We start from the raw sequence: 21,802 nt of genomic DNA on the forward strand, positions 1-21,802 counted from the left end.
TTGACTGTTATCGCAGGTACAGAAAGTACCAGTTTGGATAACTCAAACTAAAATGTGCCATTATACCACATAAACGAAATGAAATCCAACCTGTGATATTTGACCGTTATTTTGTATGTAAAATTTTCAGCTGAATAGGAATATGAAGTTCAAATAAAAATAAGTCATTTTTAAGCTAAAAACAAAACCGACTTCGATTCTCATATACAAATTTAAAATTACTGGTAATTTCTTCAAATTAGTGTGCGACCACCTGTGAGGTAACAACTTTCCATTAAAAAATTAGAATTATAGAAATCGGTTAACATGGTCCAAAGTTATGCGGTAAAGTACATAAAAAATATATATTCCGACGAACTGATAACCTTTCCTTTTTGTGAAGTCGGTGAACAATTTTTGAGAGATAGCCGTATTTAATAAGTTCCACTAACGTAAAAAAAACACACCTTGCCAGCTAATTATTTAAAAAAGCAATTCTGGCAACTGTCTTTCAACTTAAAACAACCTTTTTCTCTGCTAACGAGGAGGTCTTATTGTTATTCTGTTTGTCTCTTAGCAATAAGTTTTCTTAAAAAAAAAAATTTTTTTTCTTCTTTCAAAACAATAAAAACTACAAACTAACATTAAATTAAATTAAAGACAAAAAGAAAATATAAAGATGAAAAAAAAAAATTATTTATAAAAAGGAAAAATAAGTTAAGTTCAAAAAAATTTAATGAAATTTAAATAATATACTTTTCATTACATTAAAATCTAGTAACCAAGAGACAATTAAATTCAAATGAAAGAAAATAAAATAAGTTCCTAAAAATTGAAAGAAATTGAAAAAAAGTTAGAACTTTTACACAGTAAAATCTATAAAAAATAAAGAGAAAATTAAATTAGAAAAAATAAATAAAAACGCGTCCGAAAAATTAAATTGAATAAAAAAATATATATTTCCTTTTAAAACAATAAAACCTACCAATTAAATTAAAAACCGAAAAATTTTAACATAAAAATTAAAAAAAAAAATTATTTATAAAAACACAAGATAAAAAAGTAAAGCTTAAAAAAATTAAATGCAATTAAAAAAATATATTTTTCTTTAAGAACCAAATCTTAAAATGAAGAGAAAATGAAGGAAAATAAAATAAGTTCCTAAAAATTAAAAGAAATTATAAAACTATTTTCTTAAACAATAAAATCGCAAAATGTAAAGAAATTTAAATCAAGAAAAGAAATAAATACAAGCTAAATGTACTTAAAAATATATATATTTTTCTTTTTAAACCATTAAAAACGAAAAATTAAAAAAATACATTAAAAACGAAACAACTCTAAATAAAAAATAAAAAAAAACCATTGTTATTTTTAAAACAAGGAAATCTAAATAAGTAAAAAATGAAATAAGTTTTTAAAAATTAAATGATATTAAAAATTAACATATATTTTTCGTTTCAAAACAATCAAATACCAACCAAATAAAACATAACAAAATTAAATAAAAATTTACGCTGCCCGAGGATTCGAGCTTAGCTAAGCAGAATAATGAAATATTTCAAATTATATTTCCTACTGTCTTTCTATTATCTAGACTCTAGACTTGTAACTATCTTAGCTAGAATTGCCCTGGAAGTGAGTTCACATACGTCAGATCTCAACAAATTTCTATTTTTTCTTTAAACTTGTGCTGTCTGAAAAGAAAAATATGAAAGTAGGTTTGCATTTTAGGAAAAATATTTTCGAGTCTCAAGTTTAATTTTTTACTAAAAATTGTAAAAATAAAATTCTCCTAAAAAATGCTCCATTTAATATATGTATTTATAAAGCTTACATTAACTTAAGGTATTGCTTTAAGTAGTTATGTGAATTTCTTCTCTCTCTTTCATTGCAGGTAAGCTTTTCCTAGAAATTCATGGTAATATGCAAAACAAAATTCGTTGAAATAAGGCAAATGCCAGTTTTGTAACTGAGAATGTGTGTATAAATACTTAGATTAAAAGCACAAAATATTCTTTCAAATATAACAGCAGTGTATACATATATGAGAATACTAACAACAAATACCACACAAAAAAGAATCTACTGTGTGTGAAGCTTGTCACCAACGTCAGACGCCATGTCAGAAATTCATATTATTCCATACATTTTAATTAAAAGCTTAATCGCTTAGTTAAAACAAATAGTGTGAATATACGACAAGACCGTTCCCGGTGAATTGTGGTTCAGAATTTTTCACAACATGACAGCTACGCCATCTTGCTCTGCACCACAGCTCCAACCCGATTTAAGCTCACTGTTACCAACACGTTTATGTATATTCCATTAATTAGTAATTTAATTATGATGTGGAAGGTATTTTGTAGTATGTACATTAGCGTGGCTCGAAAATGCGATTTTTTAGAATATTGATTGGTACTAAGAAAAATGTGGTTCAATAAGCTTTAAAATCCATCTGTGCGAAAGTTGACAATTTTTGGTCAATATCTTAGGCTCGCCCAAGTCCCTCAAAGTTCAAGTGCTAAAAAAAGATTTACTTCTATTCAAAAACAACAAAAAAAACTTTCGAAGATAATTGCAATTTTAGTTTTCCAAAATGTATTAATTAATGTATTTATTAAATTTTATTTTTAGAGCACACAGAGAAATTTGATGTACTTGGGCGAGCCTAAGATATTGACCAAAAATTGTCATCTTTCACACAGATTGTTTTAAGAGCATAATTAATATATTTTTGCTATTGCCAATCAAAATTCTAAAATGCGGATTTTCGGCCCACACTAATGTACATATATTTGCATATACTTATATTTGCTTTTTCTGCTGTGCTTACTTTGTTTTAATAACCAATAAATGCAAGAAACCATATTTTACATTACCGATTTCCATTAAAGAATGATTTTTCTTGTGAAGTGTGGAAAAGTTAAGGAAATAGTTTCCAAACTATAGAAATTAAATACTGAATTAACTTTGATGAAATTTACTTATATGAGGACACTCTAGGGAAAATTATTTGGGAAGTAGAATGCTTTAAAATATTATTCGCTGGTCTGCGAAAAATTATTTACTTTTTAGATAACGAAGCGAAAGAAATAATATTATTGAAAAATTTGTTTGAAATGTCATTCGTATTAGTTTTCAGATGACGGCAACTCTACGTAAAATTATAATCACCGAAACTCATTCGAATATCTCAAATTTGAAAACCATATTGTGCAATTGTATAAGCCACCCTTTTCCGACTGTTGTTTTCAGTTTGTAGAAAGATGGCAACCCCCTTCGAAAATAATTTTTTAAACCTTAAAACGTTCTTCTTTAGAATGAGGAAGATTGTACACGACGTTCAGTAGGTACAGTCAAATTGTGTGGTCAAAGTGGGTTGTGTAGATAATTCACAAAAAAAACTATACATATAAGTACATATTTACATATGTTTGTATTAAGGTAGCACGGACAGCAAACTACTTGGGACATAGTTATTGAACTCTATTCTAGATAGTAAAGCTACTTCTGTTACAATAGGGCTCAAAAAGTGATTAATGTAACATTAGCTTACAAAGCTATGGCGGAAAATATGAAAAGATGAATGGTCTTGGAAGCCTTTGGAAATGTCTATATTATCAGCTTCTTCTTCTTATTCGGTACTACAACCTTTTGTCGGTTTGGACCGAGAACAAAAAGCTTCGCCAGTTGCCTCTCTCAGGGTTCTCTCTCAGGTTCTTCTGCACTTCGTCCTTCCATTGTGTTCGTGGGCGTCTCTGCGTTCTCTCTAAAGCAACCGAAACCTTCTCATCTTTGTTAGACATCGTCCCCGTTTCTACGCGTTATAAAAGGACGGCTATGATGAGAGATTTATAATAAAATGGCTAGCATCAGAGCCGGAAGACTGAGGCAGAGAACGAAAGTAAACTAGGGCATAGCGGAAAAAGAAATCAAACTCGAAGAAAACAATTCACCTTTTACCACCACATATTAATATTGTTTACACTAATTGGTCTATAATGCAAGTTAATAGACAACAATTATCTGCAATACTCCTTGAACAAACTATTTTATGTTCTAAAAATACGACAAAAAGTGCTTCCATAATTTTTGCAACTTTTTTTTTTTACATCGATGTTTTTGCGATAACTGCATTTCACCTCATGCAATAATAATAACTAAGCTAATTAGCGATTATTAAAATAAGCACATAAAAGCTACTACACTATGTAGTCACTGGTAATATTTAATATACAGTAGCGGCCACAAAGAACTGGACACTGGTTAATAGCAATAAAATTCCGCAGCATTAAAGTAAATAAATTTTTGCATGTTTTAAATAAAACTATAGTTCATCATATAACAAAACCCCTAAATATTCGTGTTGCAAACAATGTGAAAAATATGAGAAAATTCTGCAAATTTTCATTAAAGCTTTGACATTTTTATGACCTATTCTAGAAAAAATTGCCTGTGGAGTTTTGTAGTTCATTTAATATTATTTAGTGCAAAAAAGTGCAAGCTTGGAGTAGCTTAGAGTTTATTTTTAAAAAACTTTTTCGTTGAAGCTTTTATTCATTTTCTTCCATATATTTAAAACCAAATTCGAGCATATGGTATATGGAAGAAAATGAGCAACGCCTTCAAGCAAATAAATCTCCAAGTTTTCCACGAACTATATTTTTTTTAAAAATATGCAAAAATTTATTTATTTAGACACAGCGAAATTATTTATTTGGCCCATAATCAGTGTCCAATTTTTTGTGACCGCTGCTGTATGTGCCCAATACATATGTGCGTATACAAATACTCGTACATACTAAAGTATGAATTAAAAATAGCTATGACATAATCTTAAAAAAAAAAANTTTTTTAAATATGCAAAAGTTTATTTATTTAGACACAGCGAAATTATTTATTTCGCCCATAATCAGTGTCCAATTTTTTGTGACCGCTGCTGTATGTGCCCAATACATATGTGCGTATACAAATACTCGTACATAATAAAGTATGAATTAAAAATAGCTATGACATAATCTTAAAAAAAAAAAGAAAATGTTGACATTCATTAAACTTCTTATAGAAAAAAAACAGGATTAACAGCTAAAAAATTTTCGTGCTTAATAACCATTTATGACACTGCAAAACCACAGCCATGGGCGGCTTTTAATTAAATGCCGAACAACAACAAATGTGATGACAACCTAATTGGGAAAAGTTAAATAAAGTATGCCACTGCTGCTAAATAGCTTCGTTATAGAAGTAGTGTGCATGTACCTACGTACATACATATACATATAAATAGTAAGGTGGTGGGGTGTTTTGCGGTTTTATTCAAATTTGATTATTACGAGNAAAATGCCGAACAACAACAAATGTGATGACAACCTAATTGGGAAAAGTTAAATAAAGTATGCCACTGCTGCTAAATAGCTTCGTTATAGAGGTAGTGTGCATGTACCTACGTACATACATATACATATAAATGGTAAGGTGGTGGGGTGTTTTGCGGTTTTATTCAAATTTGATTATTACGAGTTTATTTTTTTTTTCAAGCCTCACATTTAATATCTTTTAACATGTGTGCATGCGTGTATGTTTGTGTATAAAGGCAAAGTTTTAGTGCGCGCTGCGAGTATTTTTCTTTTGTTTTATATTTTATGTGTTTTGCACGTAAATATCTCTTCGGCGTGTAACCACCATTGAAAATTTGTACGCAATTAAAAATAAATTATGCAATTTTCATATAGAAATTGATAATGAGGTTAGTTATTTGGTTTGCAGTTTGTTATTGTTGTGGTTTTCACTAATTTGGTTTTAACGTTTTTCTTTTGGTTTTATTATTTACTTTAAAATTGTTGAGTGCTGCTTGTCAGGCATATGGGCAAATCTCCGAAACCGGGTGATTCAACGTCGGAAAAAATGTAAATTTTTCAACAGAACGCACAAATTGTAAATAAAATCGTGTGAAACTTATTGACGACACAGTAAATTTTTTTCCGATGTCAAGTGGTTTACGAGATAAAAATAATTAAACAATGTGGGCGGGCCACACCCAGTTTCTAGAAACGTTTACAAAAACACTTTTTTGCTTCATCCATTTTAAATATATTTTTTTTTGTTGAAAGTTCCCAAAAGTATCTGAAAGTGCGCTACATGCACTTGCCTGTATTTTAGAAAAAAAGTTTTATATTTTTACCATTTTCAACTAACTTTATTAAGATTTCCATAAAAAAGGGGAAATTTTAAGCCATTCACGCAAGGACATATCCATATCCCATACCTCTAAAGGTCATATTTTATTCTATAATATGTATGTAAGTAAGGAAATGAGAACAGCTGAGAAATTGCTGAGAGTACAAAATGGACCAGAACTCAAAATATTACCAATTCTACGGTAAAATCTTTCCTTTAAGTATTGAAATCAGTCAACGTGGTCCAATGTTATGCGGTACCATAAGTACATAAAAGATACATAATATTCCGACGAATTGATAACCTCCTCCCTTTTTTGAAGTCGGTTCAAAAGTACAAAAATTACCCAAAGTGACTCTTCAAAATTCTTATTTTAATGAATTTGATTGTTAATAAAAATTAAAATGATATTAGTAAAATAAAAAAAAGAAATAAGTTACAAGAACTTGCAAAATCTCTTATCAAAATTTCCCAAATTTTGCGTAAAAAGTAAAATTGCATTAGTAAAATTAATTTAAAATTGAGTGACACAAAAGCACACGGTTCCGGAGATTTGCCCCTATGCTCGTACAAAAATGTACATACATACATAGTTAAGTTGTATGGTGTGTTAAGTATATTCAGACTGAAATTTTATACAAATTTGCTTCTAGAGAATTTAAGATTTCGCTTTAAAGAAGTTTTTGAGCAAACTTAAATTTACTTGGAATACATTTGATATTTTCTAATTTATATTTGCAGTTGTGCGTTCTGGAATATATGTAAGGTGAGTTAAGAGGTCGTATATGAACGGGTGCATACCAGAAGGTCAAAACTCAAAGCATCAGTCTCTTTTATTTCTAAACCGCTCTAGAAGAATAAGTCCAACTTGCGCAGCCTAGTTGGAAATTAGCATATAACCGTGGTTGCGCACATTCGGTATTACAATCTGCTGAGGTTTAGAAATAAAAGAGACTTATGCTTTGCATTTTGACGTTTTGGAATGCACCCAATGTATCTTACTTACAAACCTCTCTTCGGTGTTATTGCGAAGTGTCGTCATAGTGCCTGTTACCCCATTTATTATACCTGTATTTTCACTTTCGTTATCACTATTAGGGTGGTGAAATAGCACGATCCGAAGTGCTTAAGTCACCTTGAGCGGAGAACTGGGCATTATCATTGGAAGTGATGCATTTATTCCTATCTTCCTCACCCCGGCTATATATGTAAAAACAACTTGTTGGCTGGCATAGGCCATCATTGAAGCACTGAAGCAATAGCACAGTGTCATATGATGACGCCGACAATAATTTTCACTGCAGATTTGTTGTAGATGGAATGACTATCATTCCCCTCAGTAGGGCTTTATCTAACCAAATTATGAGATGGGGTGATTTTCAATCAAATTCTGAAATAGGGCTTTCTTCAATTAAATTCTGAAGTAGGCCGTTCAGGAAAAGTTTTCTGAGTTGGGGCGTTTTCGAACTGGCTGTCGCGATAGGTCGATTTTCCACTCAGGTATCGTTATGTAGGATTAATGCAGTTCGAATTGGATTCAATATAATTAATGTTTTCTTGTGACACAAGCATAAAATATTCACCAAAAAAGTCCTAGTGAACTCGATNAATGCAGTTCGAATTGGATTCAATATAATTAATGTTTTGTTGTGACACAAGCATAAAATATTCACCAAAAAAGTCCTAGTGAACTCGATGAAGACGTCTGATGTGGAGATGGGCGGTTCTCCGAAAAAGCAGCTATAACTTCTACCATGTGTAAATTATTGTTGCTTTTCCACGACATTTTTGATTTTCAAACAACATCAAGCTCAACAAAATTGTTGAATATAATTGTTACTAGGCCATAATATTAAAAACAAAAATTGCTTGAAATCTGCAGTAATGGCAGTTGTTGACCAAAAATAAATGTTGGCCGTTGTTACAACGTAGACCCACATCTACATATATAACTAATTTACTCACACATGCCAGAGCTATTAGTATTATTTTAATAACATCAAAATTCCATACCTGACTTTACAATAGGGTTATAAATTTGAATTGAGCCAGAATGATTATCATTTATAATGAATTTCCGCTTACACTGTTTATGATTTTGAATATGCAGGCTGTGCAAGGCTATCGATTTAATACAGAATTCAATACTAGCATACTCATGTGTGCATATCATTAACGCAAGCATATGTAAGTTTATATAATAAAAACATAATTTGCAATTGTGTAATTCTGATTACTGATTGCTACAGTTTAGAGCTAAAATACCTAAATAGAAATATTTGCACGGCCGTAGAAGCCAATAGGGCGTATGCGTAACTATTGATACTTGTGTACATACATACATACTGTATGTACCCTGTGGGGAAAATCTCTAGTTCTGAACTGGTGCGCTTCTAGTACATTTAGACCCAGTACTGGTTCGCGATAAATCTCTTTTGCATGCAAGCAACTGGCGAATTTAACATGGCGATGTCCTAGGAAGTGTCAATTGCCCCCCGCTGCATCCCTTTTTCGATAGTTCCGAACTAGTCCTAAATTCTATAGTTCCGAACCAGTTCTAAAATCGACAGACGAAAGAAAAAAGTATCATGATTTTTCAATCTTTTTGGTTCTTCCGTGTATGCGATTTTAAGTTATTTTGGAAGAAATGTGTTTTCAATTTGAAATTATAAGAAATGTACGTTTACATACCTTTAGCTGTAGCAGAGGTGCTCGCTTCTTGGATTTCAGACGATCCCAAGATGTTGAAATGTTAACACAAATTTTAGTTTTGTATTACCAGGCTATGAAAAAGCATCTGCATATCTATGTAAAGTAAACAACCCCCCCGCTGCATCCCTTATTCGATAGTTCCGAAATAGTTCTAAATTTGACAAATAGGATCTAGTTCGTTCTGCATCCCTTTTTCTATAGTTCCGAACCATTTTTAAATTCGTCACTTTAGATATAGATTTCTATTGAAAAAAAACTGAAAAAAATTAGTTTCTTAAAAGTATCACTTTTCGCCGATTTTGGATTGGTGGGGATCTAGTTCCTATCGGACTAGTTCCTTTTTGGCGATAAAGACCTAGTACGGAACTAGAAATTTGATTCACTAGTCCGCGGTTTCCCTGCAGGGTAGATATATTGTAAAGTCATATGCAGGCATGCATGCTATTTGAGCCGTTCAGTGCACAAATTGATTAACTACACAACAAAAAGTTGGGAGATGCGATCAAATAATGTACATTATCTTTTAAAATTCCATTTATATTAAAAAATCAAATAAATAATGTTATTATAAATAGTATGTACTATTGTATGTTAGATAAAGTTATTATAAAAATAATAAGTTTTGACTATATCAAGTGTTTTGACACTTAAATTTAAGATTTTTCAAAAACTGGAGTTAATCGATGTGTGCACTGAACGGCTCATTTATAATTGCGTTAATACTTAATGCTTTTCATTTAATTTGATGCTTACTTAGTACAAATTTAGTACAATTCAATGCAAATTTTGACAAAATAAATTAATATTGCATACTCATTCAAACACGCAAATTAACAACAAAATAGTTTTGAAGTTAATAATTTTGTTGCAAGCGGCTAGCGATTTATGGCAATGCAATGTGTCGACGATGGTGAAGTATTTGATGCTTTTATAAACGAACGCCACGATTGCAGTATTATGTTTTTTGGCGGTGTATTAGGTTTTAGAGGTCGTCTGCTACCGGTGTTTTGTATGGTCTCCCACATCTATTTACATACACATCCATATTCAATAGATTAGAAATAAATATTCCAAATATGCCATAATTTCATTCAATATAATTGCAAATTCATTATAAATAATACAAACGCACATGCATGCATATGTGTGCGTGATTTTGTGTTTATTACAATTTTGTATAAAATTTTGACCCAAATATTAAGTTACACAAAACCGACATTTTCCTTAACGATGTTCAATTTTTAATCCGTTGACAAATTTTCGTATTTAAGTACTTAAAATAGTTCGAATTAATTTTGATGTTTTTGGAAAAGCAAAACAATATCAGACAAGGGAGATTACTAAAATTTAGGTTAAGCGAAATAGAGAAAATTGTAATTAAATAAGGTTGCCCAAAACTTAAGAATAAATAAACTCCGCTATGCGCAATACTTCGCCCAAATAGCCCTTGCAATATTATTTTAAGCTATTTTTCTTTGTAACTCTTTTATTTAGTATTGTGTCAGTTTAATGCTAGATCAACCTCGTTTGCCGACTCCTTTTCGAACTGTCAAAGGCTCTTTTATATTTGACAGTCATATAGTGTGTGCCGATTTGATTATCCAAGACCTTTTTCAGGAATTGACACATTTTCAACGTTGACGAATATCGGATTTGCAAGGTCTGAAGCCGCAGGAATAAAGTCCAGGCAGTTTTTTCATGAACGGCGTCAGTCTTTCACAACGTATAGTCTATGCGATCTTATAAGTAAAATTTAGAAGACGCAAGCAGCAGTATCTCCTTTGTTGTGGAATTTTTAAGTCCGAAAGGTCCTTGGTCACATTTTTTGTGACTTTCATTTAACTTTTAAAAAGAGCCCAATGTGGCTGCATCCCAAAGCGCCAAAATACAAAGCATTAGTTTATTTTATTTCTAAATCTCAGTTAATTATAATTACAAATTTGCGCAATCAAGGTTAGATGCTAGTTTTCAACTAGCTTGCGCAAGTTAGACTTTTTCTCCAAGTGCAGTTTAGAAATAAAGCACACTGATGCTTTGTATTTAGACATTTTGGACTCTCGTTTGGCATTAGTTTACGACAGTTTGGTGGATGGGCTTCTATTGGAAGCAAATTTCGGTTATTGTTTAAAGCCACATTCACGCCATTGCGCCGTAGTGACCTGGCGTAAGCCTAAGCTAAAAATAAAGTGCATAATTCATACTAAGCGTAACAATGGGAATTCATTCGGTTGCTGTACCCGTGATGCCACAAATATTTTCAAATATTTTCAGCTTCTTTGCTCTTTACTTTTAAGTGGAATTTCCCCGAACATAGGTTGTTTGAAATTACTGTCCAGGATCAAGATACATTTTTACCGTAACCACAATCTCTTATGCATTTTTTTTACGTGAAAACTCTTTAGCGGCGGTTGGTTGGTTGGGAGTAAATTGGAAAATTCAAAATTCAAACAAGTGTTTCTTGTGTGTATGCATATGGTATTAAGTTAACAAAAGTTTGCTAATAAAAGGTTAAAAAATAACATTTAGAAAAAGTCCAATACAAGAATGAAAGTAAGGGTGTCTACGTACATACATAGATAAAGAAAGGGATAAACGCAAAGGTAAAAATAAAAACAAAAAAAAAAGATGCGTAACGATAAAGGCAAAAATGAAGACCAAGGTAAATTTAAACGCTTTACTTAGTAAAGACCGAGAGGAGGATGAGGAAACCGATAGAAGTTAAGATGAAGATAGGGGAAGAAAGATTAAAGTAAAGGTAATTAAAGAGGAAAGGATATAGGGAAAGATACAGAGAATCTGAGCGCTATTTTGAGATTTTAGAGAATTTCGGTATTTTCGGGACATATCGATAATATAATCGATATTTTTATCCGCTTTGTTATCGACATTTTTATCGTTTTTTTTATCGAAATTTTTGTAGATATTGTTATCAATTTTGTTATCAATATCGATTATAGTTTCGGATAATAATCGATACTTTATGGATTTTGTTATCGATAGTTTGATCGATTTTGTTATCGATATTTATCGATTTTGTTATCGATATTTTTAAAGATTTTGTTATCGATATGTATCGGTTTTGTTATCGTTATTTATAGATTCTTTATGGATATTTTTACCGATTTTGTTACGGATATTTTTATCGAGTTTTTAATAGATTTTGCTACCAATATTATTATCGATTTTGCTATAGAAGTTTTTATCGGATTTTTCATCGATTTGGTTATCAATATTTTTATCGGTTTTGCTATCGATATTTTGTTGGACGTTACTATTGATTTTGTTATCGACAGAGTATAAAGATAAAAATGAAGATAAGGGAAAACAGAATAACATAAATGTAACGAACAGGAGAAGAGATAGGGATCTAGATAGAAAAAAGACAAAAAAAATAACATTAAGCAAAAGCAGATGTATGTATGTTTTACTTCTCCAGTGTGGCCCAGGCGCACTTCCTTTTTTTCAAATACCAACTGGGTTGCCTTTGAAAAAGTTGGATTATTCTTGCAATACCGGTTTCCTTGGCCACAAATTTTCTTCTAACATTAAACGCAGAGCTAATATGATACACAAAATTTAATTTGAATAATTCAGTAGCACAATATGGGAAAAGTATGAGGAACAAATTTATTTGGCAGTCCTTAGTTTGCATTCTGATACGTCAAACGCGCTACGCAAAACTATTGAGAAGTGTTTTCTGCGTATTTATATTGCACTCTCGAGGTCTGTTACAACATTTCTTTACTCCACTCTAGATTGTTGGTTTGTTTTATAAAATAATTTTCGAGATGCATTATTGTCAGCCAGAATATCTTTCCATGTATATATTTTCGAGGGTTTGATTAACTTTTTGCTCGCTTCGCAATGCCCGTTTATAGTAGGTGCGATGAAGAGTTGATGGTTTAAGAAGAATTTAGAGTCGATTACGAAAATCTTTAGGATTTCATCTTTTTGAGGTCAGACTTTCCTCTGCCTAATACAATTTCTTTTTTGACAGAGACGCATGTTGTAACTAGGTATTAATATGTGTCGATATTGACCTTTCGAATTTGACGTATGCGCGCCAGATCTAAGAGATCTTCCTACTACAAGTGGCTTGAAGGACACTTCGATGCTGGCGTCTGTTAATACTCACTACTTACCATGTGGCGCATCACGATGAAGTCGATCATGCTCCTCTTTGACATAAGGGCTGATATTTTCTTTTATTCTGTATTGAAGTAGGACAGCGCTTGCACTCTATTTCCAGGGTGTTGTCGAATCGCCAAATTGTCTCGTTGTTATTCTCATCTGTGAGGGCATGCTTAGAAACTAGGCTTAAGTCGTGGATTCAAGCCAAGATGCAGGTTATGACAATTCATTTGCAGATTATTATGAAGCCAGACAAAAGCTTCGGTCTAACCACAAATCCCGCATCGCATTATTGTAGAGTGTGAATTTTTATTTTTCTGAGGATTTAAATTTATTTCTTCATATAAAAAAATTAATGGCAGGAAATAAGAATTTGGACAGCATTTTGTACGCGCAATTTGTCGGCTTTTAATTTTCGGGATTATTTAAGTACTTTGGCGTGTTTCCGAAACTTTTCGATATATTTCGTGTCACATATGTCTATTTTGGGAATCTTATGGGATAGTTTCGGACCGCTTAGGGACTACTTTGGGTTTATTTAGGGATTCTTGAGACTATTTCCGGATTTTCGGGACCATTTAAAGACTAGTTATTTTGGAACTCTCGGGAATTGTTGTGCATCTCCGAGACTATTTCATGATTTTCGGACTTCTTGCGATTACCTTTGCATACAGTATTTATTGAAGCCAATAATACTAAGTATTTTGTTAGGTTAGGTTAGGTTAGGTTAGGTTGAAGTGGCTGCTAGGCCCAGAGGGCGCCAGCACACTTAGGCCCGATCAGGGCCCATTGTGATACCACATGGATCCAAAAAATCCCCTACTCCTTAAACCAGTTTGTGGAGTCTGCAAACCTTAGCCACTGCCGTATTCCAAACTTAGCAGTCGCGCTTAGATCGTCTAGAAGACCTATACCTAGGAATTTCTGTCTTTTCCTGCCCAGTACTAGGCAATCGCAGAGTAAGTGCCTTATTGATTCAGGCTCTTCTTCGTCGTGGCAGCTCCTGCAGTAGTCGTTGTGACTAACCCCGAGGCGTTCTGCGTGCCTTCCTATCAGAATATGTCCTGTGAGCAGACCAATGGCCAGTGACATATCGCCTTTGTTGAGAGTGAGAATTTCTCTCGATCTCCGTACATCCCATTTTGGCCATGTAAGCTTCGTTGTATTACAGTTTTCAGGGCGCTCCCATTTGGAGGCCGCTTCTTCAAGGAAGTTCTCCCTTAGTAAGAGCTTGCAGGAAGCGAGTGGCATACCCACCCTCTTCCAGGCTGGTGAAAGTGGAGAGCAAGTACCCGCCCTTGCAAGCTCGTCTGCCTTCTCATTTCCTGGTATGTCACTGTGCCCCGGTACCCATACCAGGTGCAAAGCGAACTGCTCTGCCATCACGTTAAGTGATTTGCGGCAGTTGGCAACTGTTTCCGAATTTATAGTGACAGAGTCAAGCGCCATAAGGGCCGCCTGNGCGAACTGCTCCGCCATCACGTTAAGTGATTTGCGGCAGTTGGAAACTGTTTCCGAATTTATAGTGACAGATTCAAGCGCCATAAGAGCCGCCTGACTGTCTGAGTATATATATATTTCCGTAGTGGCGATAACAGCTAGTTTTAGGCTGTCAACGGCTTCTTGTATGGCTGCCAATTCGGCTTGAAAGACACTACAGTGGTCAGGTAGTCGGAATGATCTTTTTATTCCCAATTTCTCCGAGTAGACGCCTCCTCCTACCCTATTTTCTAGTTTGGAGCCGTCCGTGTAGAATCTTATGGCATCTCTAGACCCCGGAACTCCTTCGAGCCATGATTCCCTGCTAGGTAGCGTTACGCTATAACCTTAAGTGAAAGTGAGCCTTGGTACACAGTAGTCCTTTGTACTCGGTAGTTGTCGGTTTCTCAGAATTGTAGTGTGACCACAGCGAGCCGCTTTCCAGCTTTTAAGCCCCTGTAGTCTTAGGGCTGCAAACGCAGCGTATTGTCGTCCCATAATATCTATGGGTATGATGTTGAGGATCGTATTCATTGCCATAGTAGGTGTTGTGCGGAGAGCACCACTAATGCAGATCAGGGCCGTTCTCTCCACTTTTTGTAATTTAATAATGTTTACTTTCTTCTCCAGCACTGGTCACCATACCACTACCCCGTACAGAAGTATGGGCCTCACCACGACGGTGTATATCCAGTGCACTAGCTTCGGGGTTAAACCCCATTTTTGGCCGATTGCTCTCCTGCAGCTGTATAGGGCAACCGTGGCCTTCCGCACCCGCTCTTCGGTGTTTTGAATCCAGCTTAATTTTTTATCTAGGACTATCCCCAGGTATTTAGCGGATTCGCTTAATTTTAGTGTGGTCTGTGCCAGCCTTGGTGTTATCAATGGGGGGATTTTGTACCTTCTTGTGAACAGTACAAGTTCTGTCTTGCTTGGGTTTACCCCTAACCCGTTATTTAGGTTAGATTATGTGGTTAGGTTGGATTATGTGGTCGCCCCGTGTAACCGGAGCTCACTAAAACAGTTTCAGATTGTCTTTTGTGATACAATAAATCTGAATAGCACCTTATAATTTATCGATAAAACGCCCCGAGCCGATTATGTATTTACGAATTCGGCCAATTTCAAAGCCCCAGAGCTGCTTGGGGCTATTTAGGATATGAGATCTCAAGTACTTCAACCTTAGCTGGCAAAAGCTGGGCATTAATGAAGGTAGTAATGGGGTGATTCCACCTCGTCATCCTCCAGGCAGCTGCGCTATACAGGGTCCGGTACTATGTTTAGTCTTACTGCGCAAATACCGACTAGACAGTGACGCGTTAGAACCCGCACCAGAAGTGAGGGCTGCGGCTTTGTGAGTGTGAGGAATGCCCTCGACCATCCCCGTCCTCCCTCGCGATCGCACATGGCTTGGTTTTCGCGAGTGCTCGCTGAGCTGACATGAGGCCCATCTATCCAGGAGTGTACCACAAGCAATCAATGTCATCCGAGCCGCTCCTTATCGGGCGATAGCGTTTCACGAGTGCCTCCCCTGGCCAACTCGTCAGCCACACAGTTCACTCCAATGTCGCTGTGACTCGGTACCCAAATAATCCGAATACAGAAGTATTCCGACACGACTGAAAGGGAGAGAAGACATTCTTTAACCAAGCTATCAGAATATAAGCTCACCTCCATGACCCTAATAGCATTCCGGAGCAATGAATTAACCGCCTACTTGATAGCAGCCACTTCCACCTGGAATACACTGCAGAAGTCCGGGAGCCTGAACTTAGTGTTGATGGTACGCTCTCGACTCTGCGGTCCAGTTTCGATCCATCCGTGAAGAAGTTGAGGAAATACGGCATCCTCAAGGGAAGTATTTTAAGGAAAGTGAGTATCCAGGAGCAAGCTAAGGGACTCCTCGCTATTCATAGCGTAGTACCCTGCCTAATCCCTCAAGTAACCCACCGTAGCGGAATTCCTAGCGAGAATATGCGTAAATCTAGATAATTCATGACACCCTTATACGTCCTACATCAAACTCTTTCCACCTTTCTCACCTCCGACTTGTAGATTCCTAGTCCAATCTTATAAAGTTCCCAGTCAGAAGGTATCTTACTCTTACGGACCCTATTGAATAATCGTCTGGTCGATGCCCTTAACTCAGAGAGCTCCACCAAAGGGGTTTCGCTCTGCCTTTCTGAAATCTCAGCGAACATGTGCTTTGAAGAACATCTCTGCACGCTGAGCTGATAACTTAGACAAGCTCCACCGACTGCACCGAATTCACTTCTTGCGTATCAGGGAGCGTTCGGCGAAGATTCCTGCTATACATATCCCACACACGTGCTTCACAGGTTCCAAAGAGAATTGAATATACTTGTGATCCGAAAAGGAGTGTTCGCTCAGAACCCTCCAATTCGAGATCAATGGTGTTGCTTCAGATGAAGCCAGTGTAAGGTCAAGAACCTCTTCTCTGACGGCAGTCATAAACGTAGGGGAATTCGCCCTGTTACAAATAAATACGTCTTCACTTAGAATAAACTCAAAAAGGGACTCACCTCGCGAGTTTGTGTCCGAGCTTCACTAAACTTAGCGAAAATAACTAAATAAGTATTTCCAATACCCAGTGTTTAGTTCTGTGTAAATAAGTAAGTACAATTCCTTGAAGTATTTAGTACACCTAAAGTTTGTAAATACTAACATATTCGGTCTTAAGTACATAGAACTTGATTATTGATAAATCTGGATAAATTTTTTTTTTCACCGGATGCTACTATCCAATTCCTATGAATAATTGCTCGGTGATTCTGAAAATCAAGTTAATTAAAAAAAGTTATTCCACGTATCACGTATATAGTATTTCAAGAACCAATTTATATAGATACGTTTTAGAGATATTTGCTATTTACTGATATTCAGCTTTAAAAAAGGGGTTCCAATTAATCACGTATATCTCAAGAACCAATTGAACAATCGCAATAGCAAACGAAATTTTAAATTCATAATTCAAGATTTTTTAGTTTTTTGATGAAAAAATTAAAATAAAATCCCCCTTCAACAGGGGAAAAAATTAAAAAATAACAATTTCTGTGTAATTTTTTTTGCATTTGTGTTAAAGCCTATTATGTTAAAAAAATGAAGCTACCAATGAAAAAGATCAATGGTAAATAAGAAAGAAATGAGTGTTGAAGTGAAAATGCGCAAGGATTTTTTGTGTGAAATAAGAGCAGAGTAACACACTTAGGTGTACATGGCGTATGCGTAACATTATTTCTAGCTCGTTTTTCATTTTGAGATGGAGAAAACAATGTGGTTGTTCACGCTTGCCTGGTTATCAGGGTGGTATGTTATTGTTGTAAACTGAATGTAAAATATAACCACATAACCAGATAACCTGATAACCAGTCAAGCATGAGCAACCCAAATGTTTTTGTTCATGCTTGTTGTTGTACAACAATAAAATATACTACAGAAAAATTATTTTTAACCAGATAAGCTGATAACCAGGCAAGCGTGAACAACCACAATTTTTTCACATTTCACGTTGTTGCACAACAATAAAATATACTAAAGGTAAACGTGAATAGCCACAATATTTTCACATTTAATTCCAACACTGAAATATAATTCATACTACTAACATGAAAATTTCACTACTTGTGTGCATGAGAATTAGTAGAAGAGCTAAGGGAAAAGTTTCTAAAAAACGAGTGCAACTTGGATTTCTCACCTCGCTTTCCACTACAACACTTTTGAAAGATGTACATTTTATTTTTAAGTAAAAGCTTTGAGATCAAACTGCTTACAAAGTTACAAAATAATGCAAAGCTTTCTCTGGCCTTTGCCTTCCTGCTAGCTATATACGCCAATATAAAACCATTGACGTGTTTATCATTTACTTTGAATTTTCTTGTGTCGGTATTTTTTCTCACATTCTACAACCTCACAACACTCAATCCTTTTCTAGTTCAGCTGTCGTTTCGAGCGCTTTCACTCCGCTACCCAACAGCGCCGGATAATTTCAACAGGCCACTAGAGGGCGAATGTCGTTTGCTTTTGCCATTATGTATTATACATTCTAAGCTGGCTAAGATAGCGCCTCATTGTTGTTGTTTTTTTTTTTAATGTTCTATGACATTGCCAGCACACCTTTTCACCTGGGATCGACGGCCACACCAACACCACCATTGCCACCACCAGCAGGCCGACTGACACGCCCTTGCGTCACGTCATTAGTGAGTTGTTAAATAAAATTCGATGTCATAACGAAGCAATTCGTTTGAATTACTTTTGTAAATAAAGCTAATGACCACTGGGATTAGTGGGTGTTGTATGGGAGGTTACCGAAACCGCAAACGTTTGTTGAGTTGTTATTTGTTGTTGTCATATTGCTTGTTGGCTTTGACAGTAGTCACCTCCGGGCCAATAATAATAAAAATATGCTCGCAAATAAAAAATAATAAAATAAACTACGATTATAGCGAGTGCCAAAATGCGCAAATAAAAAAAAAAACAAATGCTTTGCATAATGCGAGGCGCACACGCTAAGCTCGTGAGTTCAATAGCTTGTACGAAGAGTTTTGAATGTGAATCTTATATGTGGGAGCGTGAAGGTGGTGCATAGGCTGAAACGAGTTATTAAATATTTATAAAATGTGGGCAGCGTGAAATGTGATCAAGCCATTACCAAGGTATTGTAGGCGACTTAACGCGCAGAATAAGCAGTTTTCACTCCCCGTGGGGTGCGAGTAGCATGACGCACATAAATACCAGCTTTTCTTAAAATGTCCTTGAGCTTAGGTATTTTTTTGAAGGCTAGTTGAATGTGGATTTATAGTGTCAATATGCAAACTATGTATATATGTGTATGTATATGCATATATAGCAGGAGTCTTTTGCGATTGAATATACTTAAGCATTATTAAAATATTCGCAAACTTTTTTTTTTATTCTGATTAGATCTAAGCCGCAATACTCAGTTTGATTTAATACTGTGAAAAAATCTGAAAACTTTTAAGGCAGAGTTTTAGAATCTCCTGGGAAATAATTTCTTCAACCGATGCAGCTAAAGGCATCGCAAAGCTCTGGAAAGAGGAACTGAAGAAACCAGGTTAGCGCTCAGACTGTCAAACAGTATTTTTGATCGGTTGAAAGCCCATAGGGTAGATGAAAAGCGTCTGGTGCTGCTTCAGCATGGGATACCTGGTGAGCATCATGGGAAAACATTTTTTTTCCTCATAAGGTCCAGAGGTGTGAAAGATGCGGGAGCAATATTTAGCCCGAAGGTGGGCAGAGGATACAACTGGCTGGCAGAGTCCTTGATAAAAATAAGTATTATCTCCTTTATGTTAAAAGCTATGAAAAGTCTATAGACAGCAACATCGGAACTAAACCCCGCTGCATCCAAGAAAGCACGCATTTTGAGCATAAAGGCCCAAGAACATCGTTCTTCATCAGCTGACAGCTGACTTAACCGCCTTGCTTATTAAAATAACATACAGCTACATACATGTTATTGGTACCAGAGCATAGGCGAATAGAGTGAAATGAGATAGCGGACAGACTAGCAAGGGAGGCAACGGTCACAAGTCTAGATGCAGAATTGAAAAGAAATAACTAAAGCACTTAGAGAACAGCATTGGCGACGCTAAGAAGAATATATATATAATATTACAAAGAATGGTGGTTACTCGACGCCATATTATTGTATGTACACTAGGGTGGCCCTATTTCTAAAAGAGCTCAGGTTCTCGATATCACCCCCTAGAAATGTGTGAACAGCTTAATGACTAAACTATGGAAACTATGCAAAAAACAATTTTTTTAGAAATGGTAGGACATCTATATTTATCAATCGACAAACTATTTTTCTCTTCAGACTTCCAGAAAAAACAGTCAATCGTTTATTTAATAATTTATCAACATTAAATATTTTCTAAGAGTCCAACAAAACCAGAAAAAATGCAATGGGGAACCCATAAAAAATTGTAAATATTAGACAAATTTTAAATAACCAATTGGATATTTTTTTTAAGTCTCCTGAAGCGAAACTGAGTTTACCGTTTGAAAAATATTGATATTCAGGATTCTACCATTTCTACGAAAAATAGTTTTTTCTCCATATAAAGTACATGAGAAACTTTGAGTGCTTCGAGCCAGCTCTAAATCTCTTTTGATTGATCTAAAACTTGCTATTCACATATGTCTAGGGGGTGAGACCGAGAATTTAAATACTTCTACTCTTTTCCATATAACTAGGGGCCACCCTAATGTACATATGTATGCAAATAACTTACTTCCTTAAGACGCTGTGAACTTTTGCTGTCTGTTTCTGGAAAGCATAATAACAGCTTCCAATTTCAATCCGTATCACAGCCGCACCATATACATGTAGCAATAAAATGATGTTGCTGGTGTATGCAGACGATTTCAACATCGCCGCCCTGAAACTTGGGTACGCAAACCAGCTTTAACTTAGTAGTGAGGTATTTTGTCTACCGAGGATCCAGCATAAATGTCACTAATAATGTCAATCCGAAAATTAAGAGAATAATAAGTCTTGCCAACTGGTGTATCTTTGGGTTCAGTAGGCAAGGGAAAAGAAGTGTCCTCTCTCGAGAACAAAACTTACGCTCTAAAAGTCTCTCATCATGCCCTTCTTTTTATATGGTGCAGAAACATACGCGTTGTCGAACAAAGATGATAAGGCCTTGGGTGAGAACTATTCTAGGCAAGATCTACCGCCCTGTTCGCATGGACAGATGTAATGACAACCTATATAAGCTTTTTAACGACATGGACAATGATTATGCTGGCTTGCCCATGCTGTATGTATGGATAAGACCGATCCGGTGAAAGGATCCTTCGATTCAGCACCCATGGGTAGACAACGAAAGCAAGGGTGTCCACGAACAAAATGGTAGGACCAGTGTATTAGGGCTGATGATACCCGGGTACCCGGTTACCCGGGTATTAGCCGGGTGCCCGGATAATTCGGGTAATGCCCGGGTACCCGGGTACCCGATTACCCGGGTATTACCCGGGGCTTTTATTACCCGGGTAGTCGGGTATTACCCGATTTGCCCGGGTACCCGGGTAATATACATATGTTGGTGCCGGTTAAACGAAAACACCCGGGTAATGCGACATAAAGCTTCTTGTATAATCTTTTTGGTGAGGATAAATATTTTTTCAGTGAGAAAATTTTTTTTTATAATTATTTTTTTATGTCTAGAGTGTACGCGACTATGTACACCTAACCGCTTGCCTGAGTAGACGGAGACAAGAAAAGTAAATTAAAACATTAGTTTCTGTACTTAAATTCAAACTTCTAATT

At 35.3% G+C, this 21,802-nt stretch overlaps 1 protein-coding gene across 1 annotated transcript; it reads right to left on the reverse strand.

The window, feature by feature from the left end:
• Positions 1-13,821: 13,821 nt before the first annotated feature.
• Positions 13,822-14,821, reverse strand: LOC108367417 (uncharacterized). Its single transcript, XM_017622024.1, has 2 exons — positions 14,557-14,821; positions 13,822-14,460 (listed from the first exon to the last, which is right to left on the reverse strand). Exon 2 carries the CDS (start codon positions 14,449-14,451, stop codon positions 13,822-13,824), a length of 630 nt encoding a protein of 209 aa, XP_017477513.1. The 5' UTR covers positions 14,452-14,460; positions 14,557-14,821.
• Between the last annotated feature and the right edge of the window lie 6,981 nt (positions 14,822-21,802).

Source organism: Rhagoletis zephyria, unplaced genomic scaffold (genome assembly GCF_001687245.7).
Source record: "Rhagoletis zephyria isolate East Lansing unplaced genomic scaffold, Rhagoletis_zephyria_1.1 Rzeph_scaffold_02674, whole genome shotgun sequence".
NCBI lineage: Eukaryota > Metazoa > Arthropoda > Insecta > Diptera > Tephritidae > Rhagoletis > Rhagoletis zephyria.

Coding starts and splice junctions, on each gene's coding strand:
- LOC108367417 (XM_017622024.1), bottom strand. CDS start 14,451: ATGGCGCTTGACTCTGTCACTATAAATTCGGAAACAGTTGCCAACTGC.